The sequence below is a fragment of the Mercurialis annua genome, linkage group LG2 (genome assembly GCF_937616625.2).
Source record: "Mercurialis annua linkage group LG2, ddMerAnnu1.2, whole genome shotgun sequence".
Taxonomy (NCBI): domain Eukaryota; kingdom Viridiplantae; phylum Streptophyta; class Magnoliopsida; order Malpighiales; family Euphorbiaceae; genus Mercurialis; species Mercurialis annua.
The window spans coordinates 17,452,276-17,469,849 of NC_065571.1; the positions used below are offsets into that span (position 1 = coordinate 17,452,276).

At 32.8% G+C, this 17,574-nt stretch overlaps 1 protein-coding gene across 1 annotated transcript; it reads left to right on the forward strand.

The window, feature by feature from the left end:
- Positions 1-7,221: 7,221 nt before the first annotated feature.
- On the forward strand, positions 7,222-15,794 carry LOC126668003 (probable LRR receptor-like serine/threonine-protein kinase At1g53430). Its single transcript, XM_050361191.2, has 24 exons — positions 7,222-7,536; positions 9,256-9,415; positions 9,497-9,568; positions 9,644-9,715; positions 9,787-9,858; positions 9,942-10,013; positions 10,223-10,294; positions 10,377-10,448; positions 10,555-10,626; positions 10,709-10,780; positions 10,880-10,951; positions 11,405-11,476; positions 11,564-11,635; positions 11,828-11,887; positions 11,970-12,008; positions 12,109-12,158; positions 12,464-12,828; positions 13,053-13,251; positions 13,329-13,469; positions 13,584-13,702; positions 14,149-14,359; positions 14,510-14,747; positions 14,912-15,062; positions 15,203-15,794. Exons 1-24 carry the CDS (start codon positions 7,416-7,418, stop codon positions 15,626-15,628), a joined length of 3,072 nt encoding a protein of 1,023 aa, XP_050217148.1. The 5' UTR covers positions 7,222-7,415; the 3' UTR covers positions 15,629-15,794.
- The last annotated feature ends 1,780 nt before the right edge of the window (positions 15,795-17,574 follow it).

The following is a 17,574-nucleotide window of genomic DNA, read 5'->3' on the forward strand; positions in this document are numbered from 1 at the left end:
TTATTAGAGAGTGAGTTTCATAAATATCATAATTTACTCTAATTAATTATGATTAAACTCTAATTAATTCTGTGACCTTTTTGATCTTTTTCAAAAAAAAACTCAATTTGTTTTTGATTTCCGACGAGAAAGCAACATCTCTTCGTCTCTTCTTCAAGAACATATCGAGATTTGTTCATGTCAAGAACAGATGTAAGGTATGTTCTTGAACGAGGAGCAGAGTGCTCCTCGTTTCCACGAGGAGCATATCTACTCCTCACAAAAAATGAATAATTTTTTTTTGTTAAAAATACAAAATATGGGAGGTGGTGGGGGGGGGGGGAATTTGATATAAAAAAATTTAAAATTAAAAGGATTAAATTGTATTTTTTTAATTATTACATATTAATTTAAAGTGTTAAAATAATTAGGATATATTTCAACTTTTGCCATCAAAAAGCTACGTTGGAAAAAAAAAACCACCATTAAAAATCGGAGAGCGTAACTCATTTTATTGGGTGAGAGTGGCGAGGGAGGTTTTTGAGCTTATTTTGTATAAGTAATTATTTTTTTCTATTTTTAACTTTTTAAATACTTTATGCCAAGTTAAGGGGATAAAATGATCCTTTGTCCATTATTTATAGTATATTTTTAAAATTAAATTTATAATTTGATGACCATTATATATATATATATATATATATATATATATATATATATATATATTTAAAATTAAATATTTATTGACAAATAAGCCTCCGATATCATGAAATGATATTATAATTTGAATAACAAAGAATAAACAATAACAAATACACTTTCTATTTTATAATTAAATGAAAATTTGATATATCCCATAGAATTTGATACTCATTAAACACTCCTAATAGAGTCGTTGGCCTTTGTTGATAAATTTTAAAGGTGTGAAAGTTGATAACTTTTGAAATACAATTCATGAAACCAATAGGATTTCATATGTTGTATACAAAATTACGATACTAATGAATCATCACATTACCTGCTCCCTTTCCACTAATCTAATTTTCATGGATTTTTTTTCTCATTCATAGCTTTTAGAGTGACATCAAATTTAAAAATAAAGGGAAATAGTTTGTTTATGCCTTTAATATTTAATTCAAGTCCCGGATTGGTCTCTATGTTTGATTTGGCTTAAATACACCTCTAACGTTGTAAAATCGTCCAATTTATGCCTCTATTTTTGAGTGGGCTAAATACTGCAAATTTTTCGTCCCGGATTGGTCCCTACGTTTGATTTGGCTTAAATACACCTCTAACGTTGCAAAATCGTCCAATTTATGCCTCTATTTTTGACTGGGTTAAATACTGCAAATTTTTCGTCATTTCTTTCCTACTGGACTGGTGGCATAGATGATACACCTAAGCAAATGTTTTTGTCATTCTCCTAATGTTTATCCCAAAGTCTAAAATTGCCCCTGATGTTTAAATGCTAATTTAAATTATTAATCCAACCAAACTTAATCACCGCCACTACCTCCACCGCCAGCCACCTTTACCTCCACCCCAGACAACCTCTACCATTACACCCCGACCACCTTGTGAATAGATCCAATGAGGATCTGAAAAACAGATCCTATGAAGATCTGTTTGCAGAGAACATATCCTCGTTGGAACCGCTCTCTGCGAGAGAAAGACCTCTAAGAGGATCCATTTGTCTCGCCTGAGTTCGTCTCAGGCGAGACGAAACAGATCCACGTTCTTCGTCTTCATCAGTAGCCCACTGTTCTTTGTGACGAGATGGAAGCAGTTGTAGATCCATAACGGGATGAAGCCGAGAAAGAAGACGATGGCGTTGGGCTTGAAGGGCGATGATGGCAAGGATGGGGATGGAAGCCGCAACAATCGGGGGTGGAGGCGTCCGGGAGGTAGCCGAGGGTGGGGGTTAGCGGTAGCTGGGTTAGCTTAATTTTATGAGAACAGAAAAAAAATTAAATAAGAAAAAAATTAATTCGATGTGTCGGCGGTTGGCAGCGTTTTTCGGCAGCTGGTCGAGGTGGTTAGGGAGTTGGGTGGGGTTTTTTTGGGCTTGATTAAGTTTGGTTGGGTTAATAATTGAGGAAATGTCACCATATACCTCAAAATCTGAAAAGTTTATGTTAGTGACCCAACATAATTTTTTTAGCAAAAATCCCTCTTTTTTAGTTTTCCATTTTCAGCTCTACTCCTTTCATTTACAAATTACTAAATTATCCTTGTCTTATACTTACCACTGTGTACTTTATGCACCTGATTCCCTCCCCTCACTTTCCCTTCTCTTATACGTTAGCAGTGATAGAATTTAGAGGTTATAGATGGGTTTTGGTGGCCGGAGGTGCTGGTTTTACGTGTGATAGTTGTTGCTCCGACTATGGTAATTTCTGGTCTGCCTGAAGTGAGCGGCAGTGGTTGGTCGGCAAAATCAAGTCGAGGAATCAATCAATTCCATCACTAGAGAAATCCAACTGATATGATCCATCGCCGGAAAATAAACATGAGCGGGACAGCGGCGGTCGGAAAAATCAAGTCAATGAATAGCTTCACGGAATCAATCAATTTCATCACTACCAACTGATATGATCCATGGCCGGAAAAATAAAATATGAACGAGACACCGGCAATGTAATCCTTAATAAGATCGTTCATCGATTTCAAAAATTTGCTCTGAACGTTGAATTTCTGTGACATTTGTGGTGGATGTTGTTTATACTTTTATTGACAACAATGATTATGATGATGATGAAGAAGATACAGAAGTTGTCAAAATTGAAAAAAATGAAGGGGTGGGTGGGGAAGGAAGAGGAGATTGATTTTCCAGATGAGTGGAGAATTACCAAGGAAGATAATGAGAAAATGGTGAAATTATAGCAAATTTATTTACAAGGAATAAACTTGCAGATGTATGTTATTGAAGAGACTGAAATTTACCTATAATAAGAAGAGGCCGGTATGGAATATACAGGGATCGATGAAAACTGCACAAAATTGTCTATATTGGAACAACATGTCACTTGTCAGCACATGGAATAGATAATGATCACCAACTTTTAATTAAAAGTTATGAAAAATTAAAAATGATGAAGATAACAAGAGATTGATGATTTCATTTTTATCTGATGAAATGCATTTGGATACTCATATATATGTTGGGCTTCTGTTTTTAGTTTTAGTAGTAGTGCTTATAGTTCAGATTTGTGAAAAATGTTGGTCGTCGGTGAATAGTCTATAAAACCAAAAATTGACCTGATATAAACCTGATGTGAACCTATATTAACTAAACTATTTTAATTCATTTTTTTTATATAAAATTCGTCTTACTACTCTTTACAATCGTAACTGACATTTTATATAGATAAAATTTTGAGATTTAATGTAATATACAAATTAAATATCTCTTTTAAGTGAAAAAAGTATTTGATTGTCTGTAACCAAAAATAAACTTCATATGAACCTCATATGAACCTATATCAACTGAACCATCTTAATTCATTTTTTTATAAAATTTGTTTTACTACTCTTTATGATCTTATTTGATATATTATATAGAGAGATCTTGAGATATAGTCTATTATAAAAATTGAATAACTACTTTTAAGTGAAATGTAATTAACATTCTATAAAACTGAAAATCAATCCGATGTGAACTTATGTCAACTAATTAGTTTAATTCAATTTTTGATAAAATTTGTCTTACTTCTCTTTATAATTTTAAATGACATTATATATAAAGAAAAATTTAAAGTTTAGTGTAATATACAAATTAAATATCTCTTTCAAGTGTACTGTATTTGATAGTCTATAAAACCGAAAATCAATCTGAGGTGAACCTGATATGAACCTATATCAACTAAACTATCTTAATTCATTTTTTTTATAAAATTTGTCTTAGTACTCTTTACAATCTTAACTGATATTTTATATAGATAAAATTTTAAAATTTAATGTAATATACAAATTGAATATATCTTTTAAGTAAAATGTATTTGATAGTTTATAAAACCAAAAATCAACCTTATGTGAACATGATATGAACTAATATCAACTGAACTATTTTAATTTATTTTTTTTATTAAATTTGTTTTACTGCTTTTTACAATCTTATCTGATATTTTATATAAAGAGAATTTTGAGATATATTCTATTATAAAAATTGAACATATGTTTTTAAGTGAAATGTAATTGATAGTCTATAAAACTAAAAAGCAACCTGATGTGAACTATATGTAAACCTGAAATAATACCACATACTGAATTTTTTGGTACAGTTCTTATGAACATATTTAGTTTGATTCTGACTTCTGATTTCATAATTTGTCTTTGGAAGAGTTTTTCCACATTTCAAGTCTACATACATCTACGGAACAATGAGCAAAAATGAATTGGTAGTGACGTGAAATGTAAATGAAATTAATCTGACCTAATGAAATGTATGTGTAGAGATATAACAAGTGAGTTCATGCAAATGTAGCCATTACTACAAGACCAATAATGGAAACTATATAAACCAGCAACACAAATAATCAAATATGCAGAAGCATTTTGATCATCATTCTATTGCATAACAATAATCAATTGATTGAATGAATAATGTGATTTGTTTGCATATAATTGGATCAATAATTAATTTAGTAGAGCTTCAAATGGGATATATGTACCAGAAAACTCTTTACAGACACAAACTTCAAAAAAATTACAAACCTGAGATTGAATTTTGTATGTTTTAACACTTTTTCATTCAGGACTTTTATCAAACATATAATGAGCATAAATAAAAACACAAAATATAAAACAATTTGAAAGACTTAAGAACATATCAATTAAAACAAAAACAATTAAAATAGAGCAATATGCATTCTCTGAAAAAATGAACCCACCGTCAACATAGCCGGTGTAGCAGCTGCAGCCATTTCTATAGAATATAATACTGAAAAATGTGGGCAAATTTCTTTGAAGGAGATCTCGACGTTAAACTCTCTTCTTACGCTAAACTCGGCGCGACCGCTGTCAGACCTCCGCCAAAATTCTTCTCTGCCGAACCACTGCTAGACCTCCGCCAAACTTCTTCTCCGCCAGACCGCTGCCGATCTGCTTCTCGTCGGACTGCTGTCAAACTACTTCTCCGTTGATCTGCTTCTCCGTCCGACCGTTGTCAGACTGCTTCTCCGCCAAACGGCTTCCAAATTGCTTCGTCTCTGTTACTTTAAGCATAAGGGGCATAAATGTCCAGTTTCATATTAAAATCAGTTTATGGGAGATTTGTGAAAAGAAATTTTTTATTTTGGGAGATTGTTGCACATTAAATTTTCCTGAGGTAAAAACATTAATGAAACCCTGTTTTGAGTTATTTGTGTAAAAAACCCTTAATAATTTAAATTAATATTTAGACATAGGGGCAAATTTGGACTTTGAAATAAATATTAGGGGCATAAAAAAGCCTTTGCTTAGGTGTACGAGCCATATCATCCAAGTCATCAGTACACGTAAAAAAGAGATGACGGAAAATTTGTATTATTTAACCCCGCGAAAAATAAAGATATAAATAGAACAGTTTTGCAACATCTAAGTTTGTATTTAAGCCAAAATCAAATATAGTGGCTAATCTGGACCTTGGGATAAACATTAGGGCATAAACAAACTTTTTCCCAAATTAAAAAGTGCTCAAGATAACAGATTCTTTATTTTATTAGAATTATAAAATATGTTAAATTTATTCCTGGAATTCTTACTTTTCAGAGCCACCGTAAGTAAAAAAATAGAACTCCTCTATTACCTTTTCAAATAAATATTTCCATGTTTCATTTTTTGAACGGTCGTAATATCTTTTAGTTAATGTTTTTTAATCAAAAACACTCTTGTTTTGAAAATATTTACATAAAGTATTCCGTGTATATATTTTTTCATTTTTTATTTTGAAAATTTGTTTTTTATTCTAAAAATATATAAAAATATTACGTTTTTACAAATTGCTTTAAAAACAATTTCAAACCGTGTTTTCAAAAATTGTTTAATGCGATTTTGAAACCATTTAAAATTATTTGAAAAACACTTTTCTAGAAATAGTTGTAAATTGTGTTTTAAATACCATTTGAAATCCATTTAGCAACTGTTTAAGAAACGGTTTAAAACAGTTTCAAATTGTGTTTCTTAGAAATCGTTTGAATTTTTTTGACACTGAAAGTGAAAATTGAAACGCGCCGAGATATGACTAAAAAACCTGCAGTTTAGTAGTTAAACTTTAGGCTTAATTACTTAAAAACACCCCACCTTGTAATTTTTTTTCGTTTATACCCCGACCTACAAAAATTTTCAATTGTACCCTATTTTGGGTTTTTCGTTTTCATCTCTACCCTGAAGCATTAAATTAGTCTTTTTTCATCCAAAAAAAAAGTTAAAATAGTCCTTCATTTTTAACCTATATTCTAATTAAACATAAACGTTTTTATCCTTAAATTATTTAAATTATCAATTGTACCCTTAGTTGGGATAGAGTTGAAAACCGCCGTCCTCCTGGAGGAGCCGCGTGTTCCTCCATGGAAGGAGGAACCATGGAGGAACAGTTCCTCCATTTTGGAGCAACGATCTGCTCCTCCATGGATAGAGGAACAATGTTCCTCCTTTCATGGAGGAACATGAAGGAGGAGCTGTTGCTCCTCCTTTTCCGGAAGGGGGACGGCGGTTCCGGCGAACTCGGCGGAGGTGTCCAAAAATAAAATAAAATTAATATTTTTGTTTAAATTTAGTGACGGATCGGAGAAATATGATGGTAGATCAAAAAGTTTTTTTAATGGTTTAATTTTTTAATAAATTTTTAAAAATAATTAATTGTGTGGACTTATTTAAACTTTTTAAAGTTGAAGGACTTATTTGTATTTTTCCAAATAAGAAAAAATATGGTAAAATCCTTCTATTTAATTGTTATTAACGTTTTTATCCTTAAATTATTTAAATTATTAATTGTACCCTTAGTTGGGGTAGAGTTGAAAACGAAAAACCCAAAATAGGGTACAATTGAAAATTTTCCTACGTCGGGGTATAAACTAAAAAAATTACAACGTGGGGTGTTTTAGGCCTAAACTTTATAAATATATTTCTTAGATAAAAAAAATGTGGTTGATATAAAAAAAAAAAAAGTGGATTGGACCTTTGTGTGTTTGCCGGTAGCCACTCAGAGCCTTCGAATATGTAATAAATAATATGTTAGTAAAAGAAAAGGAAGATATGTATTAATTGCATGTAGGTTGACGAGTTGCATTACAGGCTTCGATTTTGACCCTATCAAACCATCATTACACTTTGTTTTCATATATAAACCAAACCCCAGTTGTCATCTTCCTTTCTTACTTGTTCCTTAACACTGCTCGTCTCTGCTTCTTAAGACAGAATTTTGTTTTGTTTTTTTGTAAGTGTTGTCTTAAGAAAACATGGGTTTTGTTCGAATTGTCTGGATAATTGCTTTTGGGTTTTTATTGCTGGATTGTTTTGTTGTGGAGTTCTGTTGTCAGGCTCAAGTTTCGCCGCCTAAAGTTTTGCCGCCAGAAGAAGGTATGTCTTCTTCACTGTACAGCAACACAAAATTAGGCCTTTCCATGTAATTGTTTGCTCGTTTTTCTGAAATGTTCAGTTTGCTTTTACAAATTTGAGACAAACTTTTGTCAAATTGTTTCCCATCTGAACAGTTTGTTTGGTACGTAGATGATAAATTTTGGCAGTTTATCCAACTTTAGAATACCAAAATCAACTTTGATTTTCCTGAAAAATTAACCATGTGTGCTTTTGAGTTTTCTTATTCTCAACTTTTAATTAATGTGTGTTTTTTTTAAGAAAATGTGTTACTTGACATTGACATTTACTTGATTGCTACAGAGAGATGGAAATAAATATCTGTAATATATTATTATTCTACTTGTTTTTTTTTTAAATAGTTAAACGAAAAGTAAAAAAGCATCAAGGTTGACTACGTCAATCTTTTGTTTTTTAGGTGCATAATCTTATTATCCATGATCAAAATAATGATTAAATGATTTTCTTTGAGTTGTACTATTTCTTGTTTATTAATAAGTATGCATGATCATGATTCTATAGTTACGTTTTAATTATTTTATGTGGTAGAGTGAAGAAAAGCTTTTGAATGCTGCCCTAGAGCAGAAAAAATTCTGAATCATTAAAGAAAGCATATAAATTAATTTCTCATCGATGCTTGAAATCGAGTTTGAAGTAAATAATTTTAGTTTTCATAGAGTGGGCTATGTACAAGGGTCAAGGGTGTGCTATCGGCTGGTTTGGAATTGACCATAAAACTCGAAAGAACCGATCGCTTTCTTGGACCCCAGAAAACCGAACTGAAATAAAAGAACAATTTTGCTTCGATTTGGTCGGTAAACGATATATAGGATAATCTAAAAAATATATAGTTTAAACTTTTATGTTAAATATTGCTATGTAGTTTTTGTTTTTTGGGGATAATTACTGTCAACCGGATTTTAGATTAAAATTACTATTTTTTTCCCAAAATTTTAAAAATTTATTGACTCTTTCATAACTTTTATTGTGTAAGGATTTCAATTATTGTAACCGACAACCAATTTTTGATAGTCATCTGTCTGCTCGAGGCATTTTGATTATTATTGTATTTATAAAACTAAGTTGCGCCATGTCATGTCCTAATAATTGACATTATCAACAACTTATAAATGTAATTTTATTTTTTTATAGGTAAAAAATACTCCTTTTAATTGATTGATAGAAGAAATAATCAGGGTGTCCTTGTCAAATTACCTTTGAGAAAAAAGAAATATTTCATTTAATTTTAAAAAGTTTAAAAATATTATTATTTTCCTAAAATAGTAACAATCCAGCCACTTAATTTAATTTGGAAAAGAGCCACTTGTTATTGAATAAGTCTTGGTTGAACAAGAAATATTCGGAGTACGGAGTAGGTGATGCAAGTTGGGATTACAGGGTGTGAAATAATAGCACTGTGTGCATCATTTATGCCATGGTCAAACTTGGCATATTTGATACTTTTGTCTCTTCCAAAATTATTTAATTAATTCTATACCAATTCATTAATTTTTCATTATTAAATTTTATAAAATAGATAGGTACATTAAAATATTTCAAAGTAAATTTTGAGATGGATGAAGTATTAACTTATGCCACCAACCTCTAGGAGAAATGGACACTCAATACATAATTGTTTATGTTGATTTTGATGATGCTTATGATAGAGTTAATTTGATTAATTTGTACATGTGATCACAGTTCAAATTCTTCAAACGATAACGACCAAAATGAAGAACCAAAACTGGACCATCACTGAAACTTCTTGCAGCATGCCAGAGTGGAACTGGACAATTTCCTCTCAAATTGAAAGCACTGTTACCTGCGACTGCAATGGCACTGTTTGTCATGTCACTAACATGTATGTCAGTATGCCCCTCTTCTTTTTATCTTACGTTATGAGTATTATTAACCTTAAGAAAATGAAATTCTGTTTATGCAGCCTGCTCAAGGGTTTTAACTTAACTGGAATAGTCCCTGATGAACTTGCGAATCTTACCCGTCTCGTCGAAATGTAAGACTGCTTAACTACCTTGTATACACTTGAACATTGCTAACATAAACCAATTTGATTGTCTCAATTGAACAGTGATTTCTCTCGTAATGTACTTACCGGAACAATCCCGACAAAACTTGCTCAGCTTCCAAATCTTCAAAAACTGTAAGTTCCTTGTCAGAGTGGCTTAGATTGATTCCCATTCACCTCAACTTCACTGCTTTGTCTTTTTTTAGGTCCTTTCTGGGGAATCGTCTCAATGGTTCAGTTCCTCCGCAACTCGGCAACATTGCCACACTAGAGCAGTTGTAAGTAATTTAACCAAGTTTTACACTTGACTCATGGCCATGACTTATACTTGGGCTTACGCACCTTCAACCGCATTTTTTAGGGTCTTGGAAGATAATCTGCTTGGAGGACCGCTCCCGCCAAACCTTGGAAATTTGAGAAGCTTGAAAAGACTGTAATATATCTTTCCTTAAATATCTTATTCTGAATTAACAATTGCATTTCACTTTGTGCTGCTACTGCTAGTTTCAGTTCTTTTTCTTTGCAAACCGATTGATTTTTGGTTCGGTTTGAACAGAATGCACACTCCTAGTTGTTATGATTGTCACCATTATTGGTTGCTTGCTCATAAAGCTTAATGTCAATTCATCTTAATTGCTGCAGTCTTCTTTCTGCGAACAACTTCACAGGAACTATTCCAGATACCTATGGCCATTTAAAGAACTTAACTGACTTGTAAGTAAAAAAATTCCACATTAATTTTTGATATGCTGTGCTATTTTGATCTAAACAAGTGAACTTTAAATACTTCGTGCAGTAGGATAGACGGGAGTGCACTATCAGGGAAAATACCTGAATTTATAGGCAACTGGACCAACATTACACGATTGTGAGTTTATCTTTAATTCCATTCTTTGGCTTATATTTTCTTGTTGGTGAACATTTATTTCTTCTTCTGCACTTGCATAACTGAAGAAAATAAAATTATTGTGCAGGGATTTGCAAGGAACAGCTATGGCAGGTCCTATTCCTGCTTCCATATCCCTACTGACAGAGCTAGAAGAATTGTAAGCAAATATTCCTATTATGTTCATGTAAATTTATATGGATGAAAAATTAACTGATTTTTCTAATGTCCATTTTTTTTAGGAGAATATCCGATTTGCGTGGATCCAGTGCAAGTTTTCCCAATCTTCAGCCTCTGACAAAAATGGAGCGATTGTGAGTTGATATATGACTGCTCATATATGCTGTCTGAATCTTACTTTTACTCTTTCGGTTTCGTTAATCCTCATGATTGGTTGGACTTTCGTGATATAGGATACTGAGGAATTGCTTAATTACCGGTTCGATCCCTAATTATCTTGCAGACATGACAGCATTAAAGCAATTGTAAGTTGCTTAACCAGTAGTTTTTAGCTGCATTTTTTTTCTTTTCTCATTTTTCTGTTCCGATAACAAATTATCGACCATGTTGGATTACTCGAGATTTTCTGATACGAATAGATTTCCGCTTATCAGTTTCTATATTTTCATTGGTATTTGACGGTATAAATGGTAAAACAATTTTGATTAAAATCCACTATTAAGCTACTCATATTAAGTAGTAGCCTACTGTATCAGAAATATATTCTCTTTTTTAATGCTGAAGGGCGTGCACTAGTTCGGTTTGACTAAAATGTCACAACCGAAATTTTATTTTAAATTTTAGAACTGAACTGAAAAATATTCAACTGGTTCAGTTAAAATGTCGTTTTCGAATCTTACTGTTGTTGCTGGTTGATGTCCAATGGTTATTGCCTTGTAATTGTGTCTGAATGTTTATTTATTATTTTTTCTCTGCAGAGACCTTAGCAATAATAGGTTGACAGGACCAATTCCAGACAGGTTTCAGATATTCGAAGCTATAGATTACCTGTAAGCTGATGAGTAAAACATGTGGGAAGATACAATTTCTCTGATTTTGTTCTTGTCTTATTATCTCAGTTATCTCAACCTGTGCAGGTTTTTGACTAATAACTCGCTCACTGGAGAAATACCAGGTTGGATATTGAGCAATTCGAGAAGTAAGAGCTTGTGAGTATTTAATCAGAATCTTGTGTTTTATATAATTTGGCTGCAAAGTTAATCATACTTGAAAAAAACATTACACGTTTCTGCATTTCGTTGTTGGAGATAGGAGTAGTCTATAGTTAATTCTCATTCAGAGATCTTAGCCTTTTGTTATCGAAATCTTTATTAATACTTAAATGATATACTGTGTTTCAGCGACGTATCTTATAACAATTTTACCGGAAAAGTTTCGACTAGTTGCCAGGAACGAAAAGTGTAAGCATGATTTTGCTTGTTAGTTAGTAGTTCTCTTGTTTGTTTCATGTAATTTCTCAACTGAAAGAGTAACTTGCTACAGGAACTTAGTTTCTAGTCAATCCTCTGCCAACACCAATCAGTAAGTTCCCTTTTCACTAAAATTTTCTTGAACAAATTACTGCAACCAAACTGATATCGGAATTGAAAAATTACTTACAGCCACAACATTAATCTTGCAGGGTTGATTGGTGCTTCAGACAGGACCTTACCTGCTCTAGGAAGCCAGAACGTGAGTGTAAACTAAACTAATACTCAGTAGAAATTTAACTTATTTAGATAATAGGACTTGATATATTTTTATTTAAGTTAAGTAGTGGTCTTGTGCTTTTGAAACTAATTGCAAATAAAATTTAATACTATTATTAGTAGTCATATAAAATATTTAATCACTTAAGTAATAAATGGCCTCCGGAGAAAAGAAATTTGAATACTGTCAACTAATCAAGAGGGTGTATTATGTTTTGACCGAACCATTAATTACTTGAAGTTGCATTACTTGACAATTTCATCAAGGCATTGTAAAATTATTTGCAGACCATTCCTTGTTTATAAACTGCGGAGGACGCGCGAAAACTTTTGAGAATATTGAATATGAAGACGACTCAACCTTAGGAGGCCCATCAAACTTCTTCTCTGTAGCAGAAAGATGGGCTTATAGCAGTACTGGAGCTTTCATGGGCAAGGATGGTGCAGAATTCAATGCAGGAAACAAGTTTAATCTGAGCGTGCCCCATGAAATTTACGAATCTGCTCGACTTGCTCCTCAATCACTCAAGTACTATGCCCTTTGTATGAGGCAGGGCAGCTATAAAGTGCGGCTTCACTTTGCAGAAATTATGTATTCTGATGATCAGACATTTAGTAGCACCGGGAGACGCATATTTGATGTATCGATTCAGGTGATCTGAATGCATATTATTTGATTATTTCTTTTAATATCGTTTAACAATAGAGAGGAATTACATTGTACAGAAACGAAAATATAAAATTTGAGACTTTCAGAAGCATTTTGAGAAACAGAAACAGAAACGAAATGCTGAAACATAGGGTTCCATAAGTTTCCGTGCAATATAGGAGAGGAACAATGTTATGATAATATTCTAATTTGATTTCATTCACATAGGGAAATGTTGTTTTGACCGATTTCAATATCATGGAGAAAGCCGGAGGAGTTGGTAAGAGTTATGTCGCAGAATACGATAACATAACAGTCAGTGGCACCACTCTGGAGATACATTTGTACTGGTTAGGCAAAGGTACTACTGCAATTCCAGATAGAGGTGTCTATGGACCTCTCATATCAGCCATTACAGTGACACCAAGTAAGTCAACTTCTGTTCTGTCGAATAAATGTCACTATTTTATAAAATTTGTGTCATGTAATTTTATCTTTATGCAGACTTTGAAGTTGATACTGGAGGGGGGTTATCGGCTGGAGCTATAGTCGGAATTGTAGCTGCATGCTGCGTAGTTGTATTGTCAATATTGATCGTCCTCCGATGGAAAGGTTGCTTAGGGGGAAAGGACCTTGAAGATAAAGGTATGATCATTTCTTACCAATTCTGAATAGTCTGGCTACTCTCCACTTTCAGTTTTTGCATGTTATGGATTCTATAGATATACTTTGCCTGACAAAAGTCTGCTGTTCTTTTAGAACTTCGCGGACTTGATCTGCAAACTGGTTATTTCTCCTTAAGACAAATTAAACATGCTACCAACAATTTTGATCCAGCAAATAAGATAGGAGAGGGAGGATTTGGGCCGGTGTACAAGGTAACTATGATTTCTTGGTGTTAAGAGTCCGAATGCTACCAAATTTTTATCTTATTTTTTAAATTTGGTATAAAACGTTAATTTATGTGAAAGTGGAATCAACACTTCAATTTCTATTTCAGATATAATATAATCTGATATAGCAATCGGTGGAGGCATATACTTAAAATATGCTGTTGCTATATAACGTGCCACATAGAGGTGACTGATATGGCGACCGATTTGGTAGTATATTCTAAGAATATGCTTCGTCCAATCGCGGTACCATAGTACCATTTTGATTGGAATTGGATTGCTGGTATCACTCAGATTTTCAATCCAATTTACTGCATTTAGTGTCTACTTGTATATCATTTTCTGACAACTACAACATCTAGAGGCAAGCTAAGATTTTTTTTGAAAGACTTCATATAGTGTTCTGAACTTTTTGACCTGCTTGATTGAAGGGTTTGCTGTCGGATGGTACAATAATTGCTGTTAAGCAGCTCTCAGCGAAATCAAAACAAGGGAACCGTGAATTTGTAAATGAAATAGGAATGATATCTGCCTTACAACACCCCAATCTTGTGAAGTTGTATGGATGTTGTATTGAAGGAAACCAACTGCTGTTAATATATGAGTACTTGGAAAATAACAGTCTTGCACGCGCACTCTTCGGTAATTGCTTATAACGATCTCTTGCACATCAAATCTGCATAACCAATTTATCGCTGAGCGGACTTTTTGTTAAGATATCCCACATTGCTTATCAATCAATAAACATTGCTTATCAATCAATAATTCTATTAGTTCCTTTTGAAAACATAGGTCCTGTGGAACAACGACTCAATTTGGACTGGTCGACAAGAAAGAAGATACTGCTCGGCATTGCTAAAGGATTAGCATATCTCCATGAGGAGTCGAGGCTGAAAATTGTACACAGAGACATAAAAGCTACCAATGTGCTTCTTGATAAAGATCTAAATGCTAAGATATCAGACTTTGGTTTAGCCAAGCTTGATGAAGAAGAGAACACGCATATCAGCACTCGAATTGCTGGAACAATGTGAGTTACCCTGTCATTCTAAATTGGACTATTTCATTTGAGATAAATGATTAAGACCGCTTCTTTAAAATGTGTGCTAGCTGTATCTGTTCATAAGACTTTAGCTTCTGATTCAGGAAAGAAGTATATGCGATTTTGATTTATTTGATCCTTTTTGTGTGTAGAGGTTATATGGCTCCGGAATATGCAATGAGGGGTTACTTGACGGATAAAGCGGATGTTTACAGTTTCGGAGTTGTTCTTTTGGAGATTATCAGTGGGAAGAGCAACACTAATTACAGACCAAAGGAGGAGTTTGTTTATCTTCTTGATTGGGTAATTTATTCATCTTTATCTTTATTTTTCTTATCCCTCTGCACTCTTTTACCTTATATATTCTACCTTCACTCTTTACAAACAATAAGTGTTAAATATATCTAAAGCCAAATCTGTTTGTGCTGCATATATAAATGAAGGCCTATGTGCTGCAAGAGCAAGGAAATCTTTTGGAACTTGTGGATCCAGTTCTTGAATCCAATTTCTCAAAAACAGGAGCAATGAGATTTCTGAATTTGGCTCTTCTCTGCACCAACCCTTCACCAACACTAAGGCCATCCATGTCATCTGTTGTGAGTATGATAGATGGAAAAATTCCGGTCCAAGCTCCGATTGTTAAGCGCAATACTGCGGATCAGGACGCGAGGTTTAAGGCATTCGAAATCCTATCCCATGACAGTCAGAGTAACTACTCCACTTATTCTCAAGATCATCAGGATCAGAAAAGCATATCAATGGATGGGCCTTGGATTGATTCCTCAGTTTCCCTCCCAAGCAAAGATGTCTCACAAGACCATTCGTCAAGTAGGCTAATAAAAGATCTTTATGATCCTAAGTTGGAGTAATCTAAGCACTTCACTTTTATTTTTCATTTCTTAATTCATTGTGAACATGTGTTAATTTTGTGTAAATAACTTTTGTTTTAAGAGTGAGATGAGAAAAATTGTAATAATTTTTTCCAATTTGAACTATGAACTTTATGAAATTTTGGGGTCTCCGTTGTAAACTAAATCTGGTCGGGTTTTCGTTCAACTTTTTTCATGAAAAATGGATCCAAATTTTTCACTGCTACATAGTATAGGTAATAGGTCCGAAAAGGTATCTAAAAATTCATTTCTTATTGATCTTGCTTTACCAACTGCCAGTTTTTGGAAAGAATCATACACGGTGTTTCTATGATGCATGAAAATCTTGAGGAAGTTGTGTTCTGCTCGAAAACAATTGATTTTTGTGTCCAAAACTTGTACGAAATGTTTTGTGGTCGTTTCGATAGTCCCCAGCCGTTCACAACTTAGAATCCATTTTTAGTAAATCGAAAGAGTTGTCTACAAATTATATTTTTCTTATTTTTGTTGCATTAAATTAATTCTTTATTATAATTATAATTATTTTAAAAATATTAATTTCAAATTTTTAAATATATAGTTATGAAATTTCTAAATAATATTTTTAAAATATTATTATGAAATTTGTAGATTGTTTTTTTACTATGAATACAAATTTTAAATAAATTCAAATGATTTATACTAAGTTATAACCGGAGTAGGAGTCCCCATCCATCATCTCTATCGAGTTTTAATATTATCTAGAAGTATTTCATCAATTTCCAGAAATTAAATTTATTTAATACATGAAAAAATATTATAATTTTTTTTAATGTTTATAAATATCTCTATACTTTTAGTATTTTTACATTTTTCCTATGGTTCTGTTATCATTTCGCATTATTCGTTTTCATTATTTCATATCCATTTTCATGCAATATAGCAGCCGTTGTCATGCCCACTGTTTTAAAAACCGGACCGGGCCGGCCGGTTCAACCGGTTCAACCACGAACCGGCAACATGTCCGGTCCAATTGGCACTTAAGAACCAAAAATCCGCTTCAACCGCATAGAACCGGACAGAACCGGAAGAACCGGCGAATTAAAGAACCGGAAAACCGGCCGGTTCAACTATAGGTGCACATAATATATTACACAAAAAGAATAATGTTTATAATTTTCAATAAAACTCAAAGATTTATTTTAGAAAAATAAAAATCCAACTTTAGAAATGGATGAAACTGAGCATCTGCAATGATTCAAACTTTGCTCCTCCTCCACTTTTTTGCTTGAGTCCAAATTATTTCTCATTCAATTCAATTTCAACAAAATTCTCAAGAACGTTTTTTTGAAACTATGGGGATGGGCATGCTGATTTTTAATTTAAAGAAGAGATAAAATTAAAATCTATCATTACAAATTGAACAAATCTGTTATGAGAGATTCTTAGGTAGACTCAGTCTACCACGTCATTCGTGGACTAGCCTATCACATTATGACACGTCATTAAAATAATGGCACTATCGTAATATTGTTTATTATTTATTTACACTTTTGAATAGTAATATTACGATAGTGCCATTATTTTAATGACGTGTTATAATGTGATTGGTTTAGTCCACGGATGACGTGGTGGACTGAGTCTACCTAAGAATTTCTCATCTGTTATATTACTTGAAATTTAATAGATGAAAAATCAAAAGGTGACAGTCCTCAAATTATATAAAGATATAAAATATTACCAATCAAAACAGATATAAGATACTAAAATATAAATCAGCAAGTGAGAGAGATCAATTTAATTGAGATTAATGATGGCCGGAGATTTGTCCTTTTTAGGGAAAAAAGAATAGAAGCAGCAAAAAGAGAGAGAGAGTATTTAGTGGAGGCCAAGTATTGAAATGAAAAACTGATGCTCTTATATTGACTTGAAGTGCGGCTGCCATGTTATGCCACTAAACTAGGGTT

What these genes read in the sequence shown, in the direction of transcription:
- LOC126668003 (XM_050361191.2), top strand. Translation starts at nt 7,416, where the DNA reads ATGGGTTTTGTTCGAATTGTCTGGATAATTGCTTTTGGGTTTTTATTG. An exon ending in ATTGCCACACTAGAGCAGTT is followed by an intron (nt 9,859 to 9,941) that starts GTAAGTAATTTA and finishes CGCATTTTTTAG; the next exon opens with GGTCTTGGAAGATAATCTGC. An exon ending in TCCTCTGCCAACACCAATCA is followed by an intron (nt 12,009 to 12,108) that starts GTAAGTTCCCTT and finishes TTAATCTTGCAG; the next exon opens with GGTTGATTGGTGCTTCAGAC.